The 18,221-nt window shown below is 41.1% G+C and overlaps 1 protein-coding gene and 1 long non-coding RNA gene across 2 annotated transcripts in view; both read right to left on the bottom strand.

Moving 5' to 3' along the window:
- LOC119788380 (deleted in malignant brain tumors 1 protein-like) overlaps positions 1-18,221 on the bottom strand; it is a 59,641-nt gene that overhangs the window by 19,345 nt on the left and 22,075 nt on the right. The window contains exons 17-23 of the mRNA XM_038292693.1: positions 6,695-6,768; positions 6,443-6,590; positions 4,344-4,370; positions 3,944-4,255; positions 925-1,218; positions 532-846; positions 158-448 (exon numbers count right to left, since the gene is read on the bottom strand). Of these exons, the coding sequence (XP_038148621.1) occupies positions 158-448; positions 532-846; positions 925-1,218; positions 3,944-4,255; positions 4,344-4,370; positions 6,443-6,590; positions 6,695-6,768 (1,461 nt within the window). The remainder of the gene's footprint in view (positions 1-157; positions 449-531; positions 847-924; positions 1,219-3,943; positions 4,256-4,343; positions 4,371-6,442; positions 6,591-6,694; positions 6,769-18,221) is intronic.
- On the bottom strand, positions 7,233-13,789 carry LOC119788365. The gene is made up of 3 exons (XR_005281451.1): positions 13,261-13,789; positions 7,801-7,851; positions 7,233-7,628 (listed from the first exon to the last, which is right to left on the bottom strand). It is a non-coding gene; the product is annotated as an uncharacterized LOC119788365 (long non-coding RNA).

An 18,221-nucleotide genomic window follows, 5' to 3' on the forward strand; every position in this document is an offset into this window, starting at 1 on the left:
CTGAAATCAATCTACTTTTTCATGATATTCTAATTTTATGACCAGCACCTGTAGTTGGTTTAGTTAAAGAATGTATTTCTAAACAGGTCAGACTGGTAAACTTCTTTATGAGAGAACATTCTATTTTTTAGTCTTATTTTTACAGTCTCTGCCTTACCTGTACATGCAACAGAAACACCATCACATCTTCCGATATGTTCATCAACCACGCACTGGCTGATAGAGCTCACATTACCAGAGCATCTACTTATGAATCCTGCCAGTGCACTGTCACCAAAAGTGAAGACATCTTGAGATTTTTTTGGAGTTCCACAATTTAGTTCTTTACAGATAACTTTCGCCTCTGTAGCACCCCAACTGTTACTGCAGATCTTTCCCCACCGACCATTGTGGAAGACCTCCACTCTACCAGAGCAGCTGTCAGTCCCATTTATCAGTCTCACAGACTCTGGGAGGCAAGTAGAGACATAGGTTAGATATATCTCAAATGATGTGCATGTACATAAATAACAAAAACAGAGTCTTAGTTACCTGAGCAAATTACACCAGCGTCTTCATGGTGGTCACAGTCATGCTCTCCATAACCTCTATGTGGGCATTCAGATAGGGACTTCTCATGACCATTGCACTCAATATCATCCAACCAGACCTGATCCTGTCCTTCGCCAAAGAATGCCTTGTTCTTGACTGCAAGTGCATTTCCACAGTTCCACTCTCGACAAGCTACGGCTGCTTCCTGGATACCCCACTTGTCATCGCAAACAGTTCCCCACTGTCCATCATGGTAGACTTCAACTCGACCAGAACACCGATTAGTACCATTTATAAGCCGGATCGGCTTGCCATCTGTCAAGTTTCAGAATAGAAATTGTAAGTAGTTATTCACATTACTGAAAATTAGTGGTATAATGACAACTGACTTACTCGTGCAGGAAATGGTAGCATCAATGCACGTTTCTCTGAATTCCTGTAGAGTGCACTCAGAGATGGAGGTCTCATTTCCAACACAATTGGTTTTGATACCGTTCCGACCCTGCCCTTCTCCAAAGTATTGTGTTGCAGATTGAACAACAGGTGACCCACAGCTGATCTCCCGGCACAACACGTCAGCTTCTTCCTTCCCCCACTCGCTACTGCACACTCGTTTCCACTGACCATCATTGAAGAGCTCCACTCTACCATTACAACGATTCGTTCCATTGACAACTCGAACATGTTCTAAAAGTAAAAGGCAGTAAAAAAGGGATTAGTGGCTAGTAACAACGTTTATTAGAAACTGTGACAGTAGCTTAGATAAAGTAACCAATTTTACAGATGTTGAGAGGGTTTAGCTTTGAATTTCCATGTCAAATCTTGATGACCTTTGGTGATCAGCATCTAGGGGTGTCCTATTATCACCCTGAATTAAAATCAGTGAGTTGAAACAGAGAGTTTCTTGAAATATTTACAGAGACTTTGAAAAAAGTGACAAATATAGAGATCACAGTGACAAACTTAATTATAAAAAACGTTAAAATCATTTTCATATATGTCCATATTCACGTAAGGATAGAAGAAATTATTTTTTGACCAAAGGGGTAAAGATGATGACTCACTTTTATTTTGAAAAGTCCAAGCCACCCTTACTACCATGTTTTATGATTTAGGCGTGATCTATAAAAACCCTGTAAAGGCTGGCTTGACGGACGTTTTTCAAAGCAAAGTCTAACTTAACTTCAGTTAAATGGCTGCTTTCTATTTATCTTATAATTACATTTCAGTATCTCATGATAATGTGATCCATATCTCATAATTATAACACCTTTTCTACTAAATATGACATATTATCTTGTAATAAAAAGATTTTATGTTGGAATTACATCATTTTTATCTCAAAATTATGATATTTTATCTCCTAATTATGACATCTGAAGTAATGATTATGAGATTTTAACCCATAATTTTGAATTCCTGATCTGGTTATTATGAAGTAGTGAGTATTATAAATTGTAAGTAGTATAAAATAGTAAGTTATTATGAAATAGTAGTAAGGGTAGTTTTTATATCCTCAAAAGAGTTTGAATACAACTTTGTTCTGTCAGATCAAGCTGATTGATAGAGGTTGGTATGGTGTAGGTGGTAGTTGCTTCGTTAAATGTGCAAATGTTTGATATCTTATACGTTAAGTGTTCCACTGATACATGCCAATTGAAAAGAAAACTGACATGGCCAAAGAGGTCATTTCGGAGGGCTACATGCTCCCCGAGAGGTCGTCCTTGTGACTTGGGGTATTGTCAAGTATCTTAGAAGGTAGGCCAATGTTGCCATACATTGCTAAATTATCAAAATGTTAAGAAAATACATATAGAAGTGTGTTGTAGTGATGATACCGTCTGGGACAAGTCACTGCTGAACTGACTAAAAGGCAAAAGCCAGAAAACAGAGCCTTGAGGTACTCTCATATTGCAGCTTTGTAGGGGGTATAGTGTGTGATTTACTCTTACTGATCCCTACAACTCAGGTAAGATTTAAACCAGGCTATCACTCTACTTAACATTTTGTAATTTGTGTAACGAGGCACGGTGAAAAAACTTGCTTCTACCACCCTGCCTTGGTCAAAATTTGATTATATTTCCTGAAAAAGGTTGGAGCAATTTGTATGTAGTACCTATCTTAAAAAAAACTATTCTAAAGTACTTGGTTAAAGGAAAACACACATTTTCCAAATTTGAAGGTTTCTGATATACATGTATTTTCAAAAGGACTTAGTTCGCCAAAACAAATGCAAAAAAAATATTTTTTTATCAAACATATTAAATAATTATTCTAAATTTTGATTTATCAACATTTCTTATTGTAAACTATAAGTGAAGCATTTTCAATAGTAGCCTTAATTACTCTTACAGTGTTTTCCCCTCATCCTTCATTACAGCACATAAGAGTGCACCACGAAGGAGATTATAACCTGGACCTGTCCTCAGCTTGCAAAATACAAACTGGTATCAGCGTCCACTGTATCTCTAAGAGCTCTATCAACAAGCTGCCTTACAACTGCCATGCAAGAGGTAACACATAATTCTTATTTATTCTGGTAACTGCCCAAAAAACATCTGTCTTAATATAACTTTTTCTGTGCTGAGTTCGTTACCAAGAGTTACATTTTCATTCTGGTTTTAATGACTTCAGAAGACTTTTAGACTAAATTATGCCACAAAACAAAAAAAGAAAGAATGAGTCTTGGGCCTAGCTACATAACATAAAAAAGTCCTTGTGTTAAAAATATATTGACACACACATATGATCATTTATATATTATAAATATGTGAATATCTGAATTTTCAATTTTAAAATAACCACATACAATTTTTGTCCTGCATGGGATGTGAAAAGTTTTGTCTTTATGCAAGGGCTAATTAGTGAAATGTGTTTGAAAATCTTTTCATGTTTTTGTCACAAATTGAAATTTTGTTTGAAAGAAATTCCGCAAATGATTCAAAGATAACTTTCCAGAGGCTGCCAGCTCCAAGGTTTGTTGAGGGGCTTTTATAGATATCTCAGCGTGAACTCGAGATAACGAGTACGGTAGACACGTGACAAATGTGTTTACCTTAAAGAACATGAAAAGAGAATTCCCCAATTTCCCCAACCGACGTGAGTTACGCAACTGAACTGATTCCTCCTGAAATAAAACTTTAGAATGTAAAGATAATATTTTGGGTAAATTTTTTCTTTAAAACCATTGCAGTGAAATAGAGCCCACTGGGCTTGGTTTAAGCGGCCCTTACTTTTAAGACATAATTTTATATGGGTTAATAATAAAGATATTTCTGTTGTTTGACAAACTGGGAACACAAAGCCTTTAACTCTTGTCAAAAAGCAAGTACATCTGTTTTCCAAGGTAATACAAATACATTATTATACATTTGTGATACATATTATACACTGTGATTAAAATCAGGCCTACCTGAGCATACAACGCCAGCATCTTCACTATGCCCACAATTATTTACCCCATAGGGTTTGTGTGGGCACTTGGTAATGGAGGTCTCTTTCCCAGTACACTGTACATCATCCAGCCAGATTTCACCCGTGCCTTCTCCAAAGAACGCAGCTTTTTTGGCCTCCATAACTGTGCCACAATTATTCTCTCTGCATACCACCTCAGCATTGGCCATGCTCCAGTGATCATCACACACCGTTCCCCAGGCATCTTGATAAAAGATCTCCACTCTGCCAGCGCAACGGGAAGGCCCACGCAACCTAATTTTCTCACATTCTGAAAATGAAAAGTTACCAAAACTGAAGAGCCCTCTTTAATAAGATGTACCTGCATATCCAATCATTTATATTTGAAATGTACTCACCTGCTAGCAGTGGTAAGCTCAGAAGACCTAAAGGTCAGTTATATATAGTGTCAGTCATTATGAGTGTGGATATAAAAATTGAAAACAACTATCTGTTTAAAAATTGCTGCAATTTGTAAAATTTATTCAGTTTAAAAAACAGACAAAAATATATAAGATTAAACCATTAATATATGTTTTATTATCATACTAGTGTCCTATGCTTCTGCTTTCTGTGAAGATTGTAGTTAGAAGCACATACATATTTTATTAAGCTATAATTGTAAAGGAAAGATTTGCTCTATATAGCAAATGCTATATAATGTTATATTAATGCTGTAATATAAAGCTCGGAGTATGTTAAAAAGCAAAATCTCACCTGTAAACAAAATTGAAAGATAAAGCTGTTTTTCCATTTTATATCTTTAGCAGAGGCCCGGCCCTGCAAAGGGTACAAGAAATTTAAGTAAAAAGAGAGATTATTGTTTCAATATTTTACACGTGAAGAATTCCTGGAAGACATGAGCCCCCTTTTTTTTTTTTTTTTATAATTTCTGCTTTCTCAAACAGCTGAAAAGTGTTAACCTCTTACCTGATCATCCACAAACTCTGGCCCACTGTTAAGAGATTAATTAAATAAATATATAAAAACTTGTTTATATCTTAAATCTCCATAGGTTTCTTGTTCCATGCGGGTTCAGGAATGCTATGATTAAAATGGACTTTGTGGACTTGGACTGCAAACTGACCACATGTTGACATTTTGATCAATCATTAAAGATGGAGAATGACAAGGGATATTATTTTGTTTTACACCATACAAATAAAAATGCTTAAAAAAGGTTAAATAAGCTGAGCATTTTTTTTTATATTTAATATGTGGTTGCTTTTTTATACATATAGGTTTAAAATGATATACTAAAAGATCCTGTCACCCTGTAGATTGAAAGGAAGTTTGTTTGAGAACAAATGCCACGGGAACTTGATCTCTGACCATGGAAGCATAAATGATGTCTGTCAAAGTATTTTTTAGATGTTCCAATACAGCTATAAACCTTTTTCTTTTATATTTTTAAAATATTTTGTGAATCAAAATTTTATCATATTTATGAAAATGTTTACCTTATCTAATGCAAATCTGCTTGAAACTCCAGTTTATGTTTGCAAATGTAATTCTTCCATAAAAAAATTATAGTGAAATGTTTATAGCTATGATTTTTACAGATGAGTAAATACAAATAAAAACAGCTTGTGAAGACGGAGCATCAATCAAATATGGAGATGGAAGAGTTTACAACTTTAAATCTAATGGCATTTGAACTGGAGCAATACTCAGAAAAAATAAGATGTTGAAAGCCAAGCACAAAAGTTTACAAACAAGATAAACCTCTTTAACAGCAGAAATACTGCAAGGTTATTTATAAAAAAAAGAGTGATAACAACAGAGAGGAAGCAAGCTATACCATCAATCTAATGACTGAGCAAAGAGAAAGTACTGTTACTAAAACAAGATGTGAGCTTATTCGAGACCAAGAGCCGTATGTATCTGTAAGTATCCTAAAAATAATTGCTCATAGCCCCATTTCCACTGTCGCTCAAAGCATGGGTCTTCTCAAAGGCAAATCAGGCTTGCTTTTCAATACAGAATTACCCAACTAATTTACATTACCCACACTTTCCTTCCATGGGGCTCTAGTCCCTCAAGCAACCCAGTACTTTGCTCAGCTTGAGCCCTGAACACACGGAATCCGATTTTGCATACGATCCCACAGAAAATTGTGCCGGACAAGGTCGCCTTGTTCAGTGCTCATTGAAAGTCAATGGGGATGAACACACCCGACATGATTTTCTGCATGGGGGCTTGGGTTGCCCCGACTGAGACCCCAGTTCTATTATAGTTGGACAGTGCAGCGAGTCAGCTCCATGTCATAATGAGAGAAGAACGACTCTGAATCAGGGCAACCACAGAGACAGTTAGTTTAGTTTAAGGAAAAGTTTATTAAAACAAAGAACAGAAAATGGAGTCTGGCAGGATCTTCCTGGTACAGCCTAGGGAAAAGATTGGGTGATGGTGAACAATTGATCTGAGGTGGAGGGAAGGTGGAGGATGCTGAACTCACGGGGCTTGAGGTTGTTTTGAGCTTGGAAGGATTGTGTCCTGGGTCCAGGAGCAACTGACTCTTTACCCTTCAGGTGATTGTGTGTAGGAGTGTGGAGAGGCAGGTAGGGTCCTGGAGGAGGGCTGAGGCAAACTGGCTTGGGTGGTTGCTAGGAGGGAAAAAACAGAGACACGGGATTAGATCTGCTTTGAATACAAATCTAAGAGAAAGCTGGTCGGTCATATACCACGCTGGTAGCGAGAAAGAACTGACGCCCTCCTCCTGGTCCCAGCTCCTTAAGTAGGCTCCAAAATTACCAGGGATGAGCTGCACCTGCCCATCACACCCTGCAGAGAAGAGAGAGAGACAGAAACCAGACCTGCAGTATCACACTCCAATTACATGGTTCAAACAAGAAGAGATATTTGGTTACAAAGTAAAACTCAAGTAAAACTCCTCTGCTTTGGAAGAATTGCAAGAAAATCTTTTAATCGTCTGGGCAAACAGTCAGTTTTGGAGTCGCACAGAGCATATATAGCAAATGGGACAGCCCCTGGATGGATGGATGGATGGATGGATGGATGGATGGATGGATGGATGGATGGATGGATGGATGGATGGATGGATGGATGGAAGGATGGATGGATGGATGGATGTGTGGATTCCAGTTAGACTGTCAAATTTCTGTCTGCCCCATGAAAGATTGGGCAATTCAATACAATAGGGTATTTACTTCTATGTTAAACTGTTTTAAATGAAAAATAAACAGTTTAATTGTCATATTTTGAATGTGTGCCTCAGAATGGGCGAAATAACTGCAACAGTTGGTATATTTGAAAAGTTTATTGAAAAAATGGAGATGAACAAGATTGAATTTCAGCTGGTCGGGGGTCTTGTGAGCTCTGCTGGGAAAGATAGGGAGGATGGTGAAAAACTTGAGCTTTGCAATTTGTGAAAATGATGTTTGGCTGGTGAACTCATTGAGGTGCTGCCTTGGGCTTGGTCTTGGGGTAGAAGTGCTGTTCATTTGTCCGGGTTGTTGGTGCAGATCCAGATTCTCTCTCTGTGTTGCTTTGCTAAAGGGTGAACAGGCAGGCAAGCGCAGGCAGGAGGGCTGACAGAAAGATCAGAGGTTCTTCTCTTGTACGAGAAGGTTTCCAGGGGTTTTTCTGATTCTGATCCCAGGCGTTGGTTTCTAGGTCTTTCACTGGATGTTTTTTTAGGAGGAAACAACAAGGACGAGGTTAGGTTAAGGTTTCATTGATAATAGGGTTAAACAAGGATTAGGTCTGTATCATGCTGAAGGGTAAACAAACTGATACCCTCCTCCTGGTTCCAGTTACTTATGAAGGGTGGTAATTAGTTCTGATGGAACGCACCTGCCAGTCCAGCCCTGTAGAGGATGGAGAGAAAGAAAAACAGACCTGCACCTAGAACACAGAGTATGACATTAATGTATATTAAATGTATAGCCTATTGGTTACATTTATTTGGTGACATATATCAAAAGAAAACTGGCAATGATTACCTAATATTAGTGAGTAATGTAACATAATGCAACAAAGTAAATCAATATGTCAAGCACAAGAAAATAATATCTACTTAATTACTTCATGACTGCAAATTTACCTAAAATTTTGAGTAAAATGTTGTTTGTGCCTATGAAAAATGGATATAATTATGTAAATCTTACTTAATATCTTCCCAACTATTGTGTCCTATGAAAAGTAAAATTCACTTTATACTGGAAAGTGAGTGTTACTTGAAATTGCAGCATTAAATTTTACTTACATCGTGTGTGCAAATACTTACAATATACTTTTTTTAAGTAAGTTTTATGCGCTGTCTTTTTTTAGTGCAAGATGATAGATAGATAACAAAGAGCGCAGGAGCAGGCTGCGCCAACTTGGCCACTAGATGTGCAGTTGGTGCTCTAATGGAGAGCATACAGCATTAAGGGTTGTGATTGTTTTAATGCCTTAATCCGCTTTAACTTTTCCCTGAACTTTTAGTTCCTGCAGTGGATTCACATTAAAACAATACAAGAAGTACATGGGGTGGAAATAGAAATAGATTTTAACACTTTAATCAAACATGTTATAGGGAATTGCAAAGAATCAGTGCAGCTGGCTCTTACAGATTGATACAATGCACGCACAGTCCAAAGTACAAGAGCTGACCTATTTGGCAGGCTCCATCTCTTATGCTAACGTGACTCACTTACTCACTTACTGTAAATACCTTCTAAGTGAGTCAGTAAAGAAAATTATATCCACAAAGGGTCTTATTTGTGAAAAACAGATGTTTCCTGTGTTGGGATCTGGAGCTGTACCACCTCTATCCAGCAGAGTGCGCCGTGGATCCTCCTGAAGCTGAGCCTCCAACACACCTGAGGCACATCTCGTCATCAGAGGATCCTCCAGTATATAACCTGCCTTCAGACCTTGCCTCAACGCCGCAGTGTTGATCCAGTTTGGTTAGCACCTGAGCCTAGCTATCACCTGAGAATCTTAGTTATCTCTGTTGAGATAAGATTCTAACACCTCCTTGTCTCTGCTTTCAGGAAACCTGTTTCCCTTGGAAGCTCTGGATGAGCTTAACCTGCCGAGCCTGCCCTCTGAGCCAAACCTGAAGACTCTTCTCTGGATTCCCCTACAGCTCTTGGCTAAGAGCTGGAAACCCAAACCAAGGTCTGCCCTCAAGTCAGAAGTAAGACGCTGAAGCGGTTATTGGACTCTGCTGAACTAAACAGTCTCTGGACCCAACAGTTCCTCTCTCAAAGTAAAACCCGGACTCATCAAGGTATTCTTCAGAAACTCTCAAACTCAAACTCCTCAGTTCCAGAGCTAACTGAACTGTCATCCTTACAGACTCCAGTGAACCTGCCCCCAGGCCTGAACCAGTTCCAGTTTTTTATTCCATGCGCTTGTGCTCTAATAAACATTGTTAAACTTTTCACCTGTCTCCGTTGTGTTCTGCATATTGGGCTTTTCTGAACCCATCATGACAGAACACTGCGGCCAAACACAAGGCCCAGCAGACCACCTCCGTCGTCGGCTGGAGGAGCAAGACGCTCAAATTCAAGGACAAACTCAAACCCTCCGTGAGTTACATAACATGGTCAATTACCATAACCAAATGCTTCAATGCTATGCTAACTACATGAGCAGTGCTAATGCCACGTCGGCAGCACAACCGTTTCAGGGTCCAGTTCCGCCTCCAAGGTCACCGGCTGTGACGTCATCACCTGAGTTCCGCCCTAGTCTTCCTGAAAAGTTTTCAGGTAATATGAAAGACTGTAAAGGATTTTTGTTTCAGTGCTGTCTTATTTTTCAGAACTCTCCTGGCAGTTTTCCAACCGATGAGAAAAAGATAACTTTTATTCTGTCCCAACTAACCGGAAGAGCCCTAGAGTGGGCGGAGGCAAGGTTTGCCTCCGAAGACAGCCTCAGATGTATTTTTTCCGATTTCGTTTCTGAGTTTTCCCAGGTGTTTAACCAAGAGTCTGACCAAACAATTGACTCTCGTGCTCTTTTGAATCTAAGACAGGGAGATTCCTCTGTAGCGGATTTCTCCATCAACTTCCGGGTCAAAGCCGCAGCTTCCGGATGGAATCAATGTGCTCTCAAAAGTGCATATTTCACGGCTTTAAATGACAATATTAAAGATGAACTTGCAACCCTCGACGAACCAACAACTCTAGAGGAATTAATCCGCCTGACTATTAGGTTGGATAACAGAATCCGAGCTAGAAACAGTTCAAGACAAAGGAATCAAGCTTTTTCTGTGTCAGCCCCTGCATCTAATAATGCAATTGTTTTTTCTGGTCCCACAGAACCCGTTTCTAAGCCGAGGTCTAAAACCCAGTCGCTCTCTTTACCAGTTCAGGTCTCTCACGCAGTGGAGACGGAAGCCGAACCCATGCCGGTTGGACATACGAGGCTAACCCCTGAGGAAAGGCTAAGACGTTTCAGAGGCAAGTTATGCATCTACTGTGGTGAGACTGGCCATTTCACCGCTTCATGCCCAGCTAAGTCAAAAGCAGGGGCCCGTCAGAGGATCTGAGGAGTCTGACGGGCCATTTGAATTCAGAAAAATCTCCTCATCTGATGCTCCCAGCCACCTTGTTTTTCTCAGACCAGAATCCAACATTATCTGCCTTCATTGACTCGGGCTGTGAACGGAATTTGATAGACTCCAACCTAGTTCAGCAGCTACAAATCGAAACCATTCCTCTAACCCAGCCTCTTAGTGTCTCCGCAATCGATGGGAAGAGACTCCACCAGGTTACCCACCAAACGCAACCCCTCGAGCTGTTAATCTCGGGTAACCATCATGAAACCTTGACAGTTTTTGTTCTTCCCTCTGCATGTTCGCCCTTGGTGCTTGGTTTCGAGTGGCTGGAACGACATAATCCCCATATAAACTGGGCTGATCGCCATATCGAGTCATGGTCGACCTCATGTCACGAAACGTGCCTCCGTTCTGCAGCTCCCGCTGTAAGGTCTCCTAGAGGCGGGGGGGAGATGGACTCTCCTGACCTTACTTCTGTCCCTTCTGAGTACCATGATCTGGCTCCTGTCTTCAGTAAGGTCAGTGCTACGTCTCTTCCACCTCACAGACCATATGACTGTGCGATTGAGCTATTACCTGGAGCTCCCTTACCCAGCAGTAGACTTTACAATATTTCCAAACCAGAACGTGAAACTATGGAAAAATATATTAATGAGTCCTTAGCTGCTGGAATAATCCGTCCCTCTTCTTCTCCGCTGGGAGCTGGTTTCTTTTTTGTGGGCAAAAAGGATGGTTCTCTAAGACCTTGTATCGACTACAGAGGCCTTAACCAAATAACAGTTAAAAATAAGTACCCACTCCCGTTACTAGCATCAGCCTTCGAACAAGTACAAGGGGCTACTGTCTTCACTAAGCTCGATTTAAGGAACGCTTATCACCTTCTCAGGATTAGAGATGGTGACGAATGGAAGGCAGCCTTCAAGACTCCTTTGGGCCAGTTCGAGTATCTAGTCATGCCTTTTGGTCTCACTAACGCCCCTGCCTGTTTCCAAGCCCTGGTCAACGATGTCCTCAGAGACTTTTTAAATGTCTTTGTGTTTGTTTACATTGATGACATCCTGATCTATTCTAAAGATCTTTCTGAGCATAAGAAACATGTCCGCGTTGTCCTGCAAAGATTATTGGAGAACAAACTTTTTGTTAAAGCCGAAAAGTGTGAGTTTCATCAACCTTCAGTCACCTTTTTAGGGTTTGCGCTCGAGGGCGGGCAAGTTAAGCCATCTGAAGAAAAGATAAAAGCAGTTTTGGATTGGACGGTTCCTGAAAACCGTAAACAGCTGCAGAGATTCCTGGGTTTCGCCAATTTCTACCGTCGATTTATCAGGAACTACAGTCAGACAGCTCTTCCTCTTACAACTCTAACTTCAGTCAAAAAGACCTTCCAGTGGACCCCCGAAGCACAAAACGCCTTTGATAAACTAAAGACTTTGTTTTCCAGAGCCCCTGTGTTAAAGGAATAGTACACCCAAAACATGATTAGCCTTCATTCTGAAGACCAAGCCAGATGAAAGTGCGCATTCAGCGTCTGTTCTGCCAATAATGCAAGCGTAGAAGAAGAAATGTGCCGTTTACCTGTGCAAAGAAAGAAACAACGAAAGAAAAATGTCTGAGGACTTCAGTGTTGAGGAAGAGCATTCTAAATGACTTTGTTTCGAGTAAATTCTGGATGCTACCCACTCAGGACACTTGGAATACATTGGAAGAGCAGTATGGAGGAATATTGACACGTTTTTGTGGACTTTTATGGACCTTTCTGTCTCGGTCACCATAGACCTCCATTATTTGAATGTCAGCAGACAGCAAGAAGCTTCCCAGATCTCCAGATGCATTTGAGATATCAAAAAAGTACTCCAGAGTGTTGTTCAGCAAGGGGGTGAGTAGAAAATGAAGGCTAATCATGTTTTGGGTGTACTATTCCTTTAATCCAGCCCGATCCAACCAAGCAATTCATCCTCGAAGTGGACGTCTCTGACTCTGGTGTAGGAGCTGTGTTGTCCCAAAGACTCGATTCTGATCAAAGAGTTCACCCTTGTGCATTTTTCTCTCGTAGACTTTCACCAGCAGAACAAAACTACGACGTTGGGGACTGTGAACTTCTGGCCATCAAACTGGCATTGGAGGAGTGGAGACACTGGCTTGAGGGAGCTGAACACCCGGTTTTAGTATGGACTGATCACAAGAACCTAGCCTACATCCAGTCTGCCAAACAAGCAAACCCTCGTCAGTCAAGGTGGTCTCTTTTCTTCTCTCGATTCAACCTCATTATCTCTTACAGACCCGGATCCAAGAACATCAAACCCGATTCTCTCTCTTGTCTTTATTCCGTTGATCAATCCGAGACGCCTGAAACCGTTCTTCCTGCTTCCTGCACTGTTGGAGTGGTTACCTGGGAAATCACCGATCTCATAAACTCTGCTCTGGCTTCTGAACCTGACCCAGGTAAACGGTCCTCCTAACAGAACCTATGTACCTTCTTCTGTCAGATCTCGCCTGATTCAATGGATGCATACAGCCAAGTTTTCCGCTCATCCGGGGGTGAGCAGAACCATCGCCCTAATTTCTAGACATTTCTGGTGGCCTACCCTGCACAAAGATGTAAAAGAGTATGTTTTAGCTTGTTCTACCTGCGCCAGAAACAAAACCTCACATCAACCACCCTCAGGTCTGTTGCATCCTCTTCCTGTACCAACTTGTCCCTGGTCTCACATCGCCATAGATTTTGTTACTGGTCTCCCAATCTCCAGAGGTATGTCAACTATTTTTACCATCGTCGATCGATTTTCGAAGTCATGTCATCTGATTCCCCTCAGGAAACTGCCCACGGCCTTTCAAACCGCTCAGCTCCTAGTGAAGCACGTTTTCCGACTCCATGGTATTCCCCAGGAAATTCTCTCTGACCGCGGACCACAGTTTATCTCCCAAGTCTGGAAGGCCTTCTGTGCAGCTCTGAATTGTAAGTCGTCACTCACTTCAGGTTATCATCCACAGTCCAACGGTCAGACAGAGAGAATGAACCAACAGCTCGAATCGACTCTCCGCTGTCTGACCTCCAACAACCCCACTGACTGGAGTCAATACCTCACATGGATCGAATATGCCCACAACTCCCTCAAGTCTGCTTCCACCGGTCAATCACCATTCCAGGTCAGTCTCGGATATCAACCCCCTCTTTTTCCAGCAGACGAGAGAGAGATTTCGGTTCCATCTGTCAATCACCACATCCGCCGCTGTCAACGTGTCTGGAGAGACACCATCGCCTCCCTCAATCGATCTTCTGTGACCACCAAGCGCTTTGCGGACTCCAAGAGACGCCCTGCCCCATAGTAGGAGGTATGGCTTTCCACTCGGGACAGCCTCCACCCATCAGTCTTCTGAGGGGCCAGCCTTCACCCATCAGTGTGCTGAGGAGCCAGCCTCCACCTATCAACCTGCTTAGAAGCCAGCCACCACCTACCGCCATCTACTGGAAGCTGTCTGGCACGATCCGGTTCAGTTGTGCGTGCCATTTACACTCAACATTTTTCATGGTTACCGTACTCGAACCAATTTTGGCACGGTTTCAAAAGGATAGTGTAATTGGGGCTATACAAATTGATTGCTTTGGGCATTTGAATACCATTTTGTGTGAACGCACAATATGATGACGTTAATAGGCTGCATTTAAGCTTTCAGCTTCAATTTTAACATGAATGTTAAAATCTCCTACTATAATGAACCTGTCAATATTTAATACTAAATCATTATTCTTTTTCAATTAATCTAAAAATATATACTTTGGTGAAAGGAGGGAGAAGTTGATAAACGGCTCTGAAAACCTCTGATTAATTTGTGTTTTTGCTGTCTGTATCATTTGGGTGTTTTACTTTGGATCCTTTCTGTTGTCACTTAAATGTTAAAGAATAAGAGGAGGTGATTTAAGAAATTGTGATTGTTTTGTTTTCATTAATTAGATCCCCTGTGGAAGAACTGAAACTATTGGATCATTGAGGATGAATCTTAGATTTTCTTAAAGAAGCACAACATGAAGCTGAATGTTTTCAGTGAGACTGTTCTGCTTCTAGTGCATCAGGTTTGAGAATTACCTGTTTTACCTGTTTTCACACTTTCTTCTGTCTTAAAATGTTTTTTATTGAAAGGCCAAAGTACAATAATACAAAATTTGTCATTAAAGAGCAACTCTCCTCATTTCAGGAATAAACATAAGACAAACTAACAAAATAAATAAAAAACATCACTTAATGAATAACTATTAAATCAATATTATCTCTCCCACTAACCAACCCCTCTAAGCAGTGATACCTGAGTGAAGCAGGATTACTGTTCACTGTGTGGCTCCATGTTATTTCAACCTCTCCCAGTTCACCACTGATTCAGAGTCCTCTCCGAGATGCAGGGCTTTTAAAGTCTTTTTCCAGAGCGAGATGATGAGCTTCTTTGCACAGAGGAGTCCAATAGACGATGTTCTGACACTTTCAACTATGCCAACTTTTCTGAAAAACTCAGAATAACCAAAAATAGATCCAGATTGATTTTAAGGGCATTTGGTGAATTTGCTCTCCAGAAATTCCTGCAGAAATATATGGCTGATTTCACTTCCCATAAACTGTTGATTTATCTAGGAACGTTTTATGTAGTTCTACCTGTTAGTAGTGCAATCTGTTCAGAAATCTTAACTATATGAGGCAATGTCTAACTTTCAAAACATTAGAATATGTCTTAAAACTTTTTTTATGGAGGCCCTGAAGTGTAAACCACATGAACAAATCACTAAACATAGCTATCAATAAAAACATTGAATAATAATAATAATGACAGCAATATATTAAATAAACCCACTAAAGTTTCAAAAAACAAAACATTAACTTAAAAAAAATACTCTCAAAAACTGATCTAAAAAAGTTAATTGTCCTTAATTTAACTGTATTAAACATTAATTCGAGCAGATAAAGATTATCTGCAAATAGGAAGAATATCTGGGTTAAGGCAGGCTATCTGCCTTTATATTTTTCCAATATTGCTAAAAAAAAGTCCTTATTCTTTTATGAGGAGGTTTTCCCAGGCCTGTTGATGTATATCGCCAAAAGTGTATGAAAACCCTTTTTTGGCATTTACACAGCGGCGGGAACGGAGATGTTTATCCTTTTTAATTATGAGGCTCATTTATGAGCATTAACTTTGGAATTGGAACAATCAGAAGTTTTACCAGTCACATGTAGGACTATTTAAAAAAATATCCAAAAATAGGCTTAGAGGAGTTCATTTTGGACAACATGCACATAAGCCTTAAGTTTGTGCATTAGTACCAACTGGCCATGAGTTATGCCTTTTCCATACGACCACAATGTCTCTTGCCAATGAATTATTAATGCTTGGCTGCGGGATAATGAGGTTGCACTGCCTAAGTGACACATTATTATCCTATTATGCAATACTTTCACTTTTATTTGAGCCTTACTTTAATATTTATCAAATAGTAATATCAACAGTGAAATTCGTGCAAACGACTTAAAGTATTGTTAACTGAAGCAAGAAGTGTATTTATTAGAGATTCAGAGCCGTATGTATCAAGTATGTCCTTTAAAAATGATTGCAAATGCTATTTGTTGGGATCTGGAGGTCTGTCCACTTTCTCCACCAGAGGGCGTACCAGATCTCCTGGAGCCGGAGCTGACTGCTACCACCTGTCGCTCATCTGCTCATCAGGAGATCTGTATTTAAGGAGGCAGAGGACGTCTCTCCAGTGCCAGAGTGTTTGCCAGTTATGGTTGGTCTATGTGGTCTCTTCCACCACATAGACCATATGACTGTGCCCAGACCTGTTACCTGGGGCTCCCCTCCCCAGCAGTCGACTCTATAATATCTCGAAGCCCGAGAGGGAGACCATGGAGAAGTATATAAATGATTCCTTAGCCGCCGGAATTATTCGGCCTTCCTCTTCTCCTCTCGGGGCCGGTTTCTTCTTCGTGGGTAAGAAGGATGGATCTCTGCAACCTTGTATTGATTACAGAGGTTTGAACCAAATAACTATTAAGAACAAATACCCTTTACCTCTGTTAGCATCTGCCTTTGAACCCGTCCAAGGAGCCACAGTTTTCACCAAGTTGGATTTAAGAAACGCCTATCCTCTCCTCAGAATCAGAGAAGGAGATGAGTGGAAGACTGCATTTAAAACTCCTAAAAACGCCTTTTGGTCTGACCAACGCTCCTGCCTGTTTTCAAGCCCTGGTTAACAACGTTCTGAGAGATTTTCTCAATATCTTTGTTTTTGTCCATATTGACGACATCCTGATTTACTCCAAGAACATGTCTGAACATAAGAAACACGTCCGTTTGGTTCTCCAAAGACTCCTCGAAAATAAACTTTTTGTCAAAGCTGAGAAGTGTGAGTTTCACCGTCCTTCTGTTCTCTTTCTAGGATTCGTGCTCGAGGGCGGGCAGGTGAAGCCGTCTGAGGACAAGATCAAGGTGGTTCTGGACTGGCCCACTCCCGAAAATCGCAAACAACTACAAAGGTTTCTGGGTATTGCTAATTTCTACAGAAGGTTTATCCGAAACTACAGTCAGACAGCCCAGCCTCTTACTGCCCTGACATCCGTCAAAAGACCTTTTCACTGGTCTGCGGAGGCTGAGGCTGCATTTAATAAGCTCAAGGCTCTTTTTTCCAGTGCACCTATCCTCGTCCAACCTGACCCCTCCAAGCAGTTCATCCTGGAGGTGGATGCTTCTGATTCTGGGGTGTGGGCAGTCTTGTCCCAAGCGTCTGATTCTGATCAAAAGACTCATCCATGCACCTTTTTCTCCCACACACTTTCACCCGCAGAGCAAAATTATAATGTTGGCGATAGAGAACTCCTCGCAATAAAACTGGCTCTGGAAGAGTGGCGGCATTGGCTGGAGGGCGCAGAGCATCCCGTTCTGGTATGGACAGATCACAAGAACTTGTCTTGCATTCAGTCAGCCAAATGATCCAATCCCAGTCAGTCCCGTTGGTCTTTGTTTTTCTCCCGCTTAAACCTGATTATATCCTACCGGCCTGGTTCCAAAAACATCAAACCCGACTCTCTATCTCACCTGTACTCACCCGACAAGCCCAAAACCCTGGACCCTGTTCTCCCTGCCAGCTGTACGGTGGCTACAGTTTCCTGGGAAATCTCCAACATGATAAAATTGGCCCAAGCTTCTGAACCCAACCCAGGAAATGGACCACCCAACAAGACGTACGTACCCTCTTCTGTCAGGTCCCGCCTCATCCACTGGATGCAGTCTGCAAGATTCTCAGCTCACCCTGGTGTAAGCAGAACCATAGCCTTGATCTCTCGCCATTTCTGGTGGCCATCCATCCACAAAGACACTAAAGAAAAAAAAACCTGTCCTGTCTGCGCTCGTAACAAACCCTCTCATCAGCCTCCCTCTGGTCTTCTTCCGCTACCTGTTCCATCTCGCCCCTGGTCCCACATCGCTGTGGATTTTGTAACCGGTTTGCCAGCATCTAAAGGTATGACGACTATCTTCACAGTCATTGACAGATTTTCTAAAGCCTGCCATCTTGTTCCCCTCAGAAAGCTTCCGACTGCCTTCCAAACAGCTCAACTTCTCATCAAACACGTGTTCAGACTTCATGGAATCCCCCAAGAAATCCTGTCCGACAGAGGCCCTCAGTTCACTGCTCAGGTCTGGAAACACTTCTGCTCTGCTCAATACCAAAATTTCTCTCACTTCCGGTTAT

Source organism: Cyprinodon tularosa, unplaced genomic scaffold (genome assembly GCF_016077235.1).
Source record: "Cyprinodon tularosa strain WSP-4 unplaced genomic scaffold, ASM1607723v1 ctg315, whole genome shotgun sequence".
Taxonomy (NCBI): domain Eukaryota; kingdom Metazoa; phylum Chordata; class Actinopteri; order Cyprinodontiformes; family Cyprinodontidae; genus Cyprinodon; species Cyprinodon tularosa.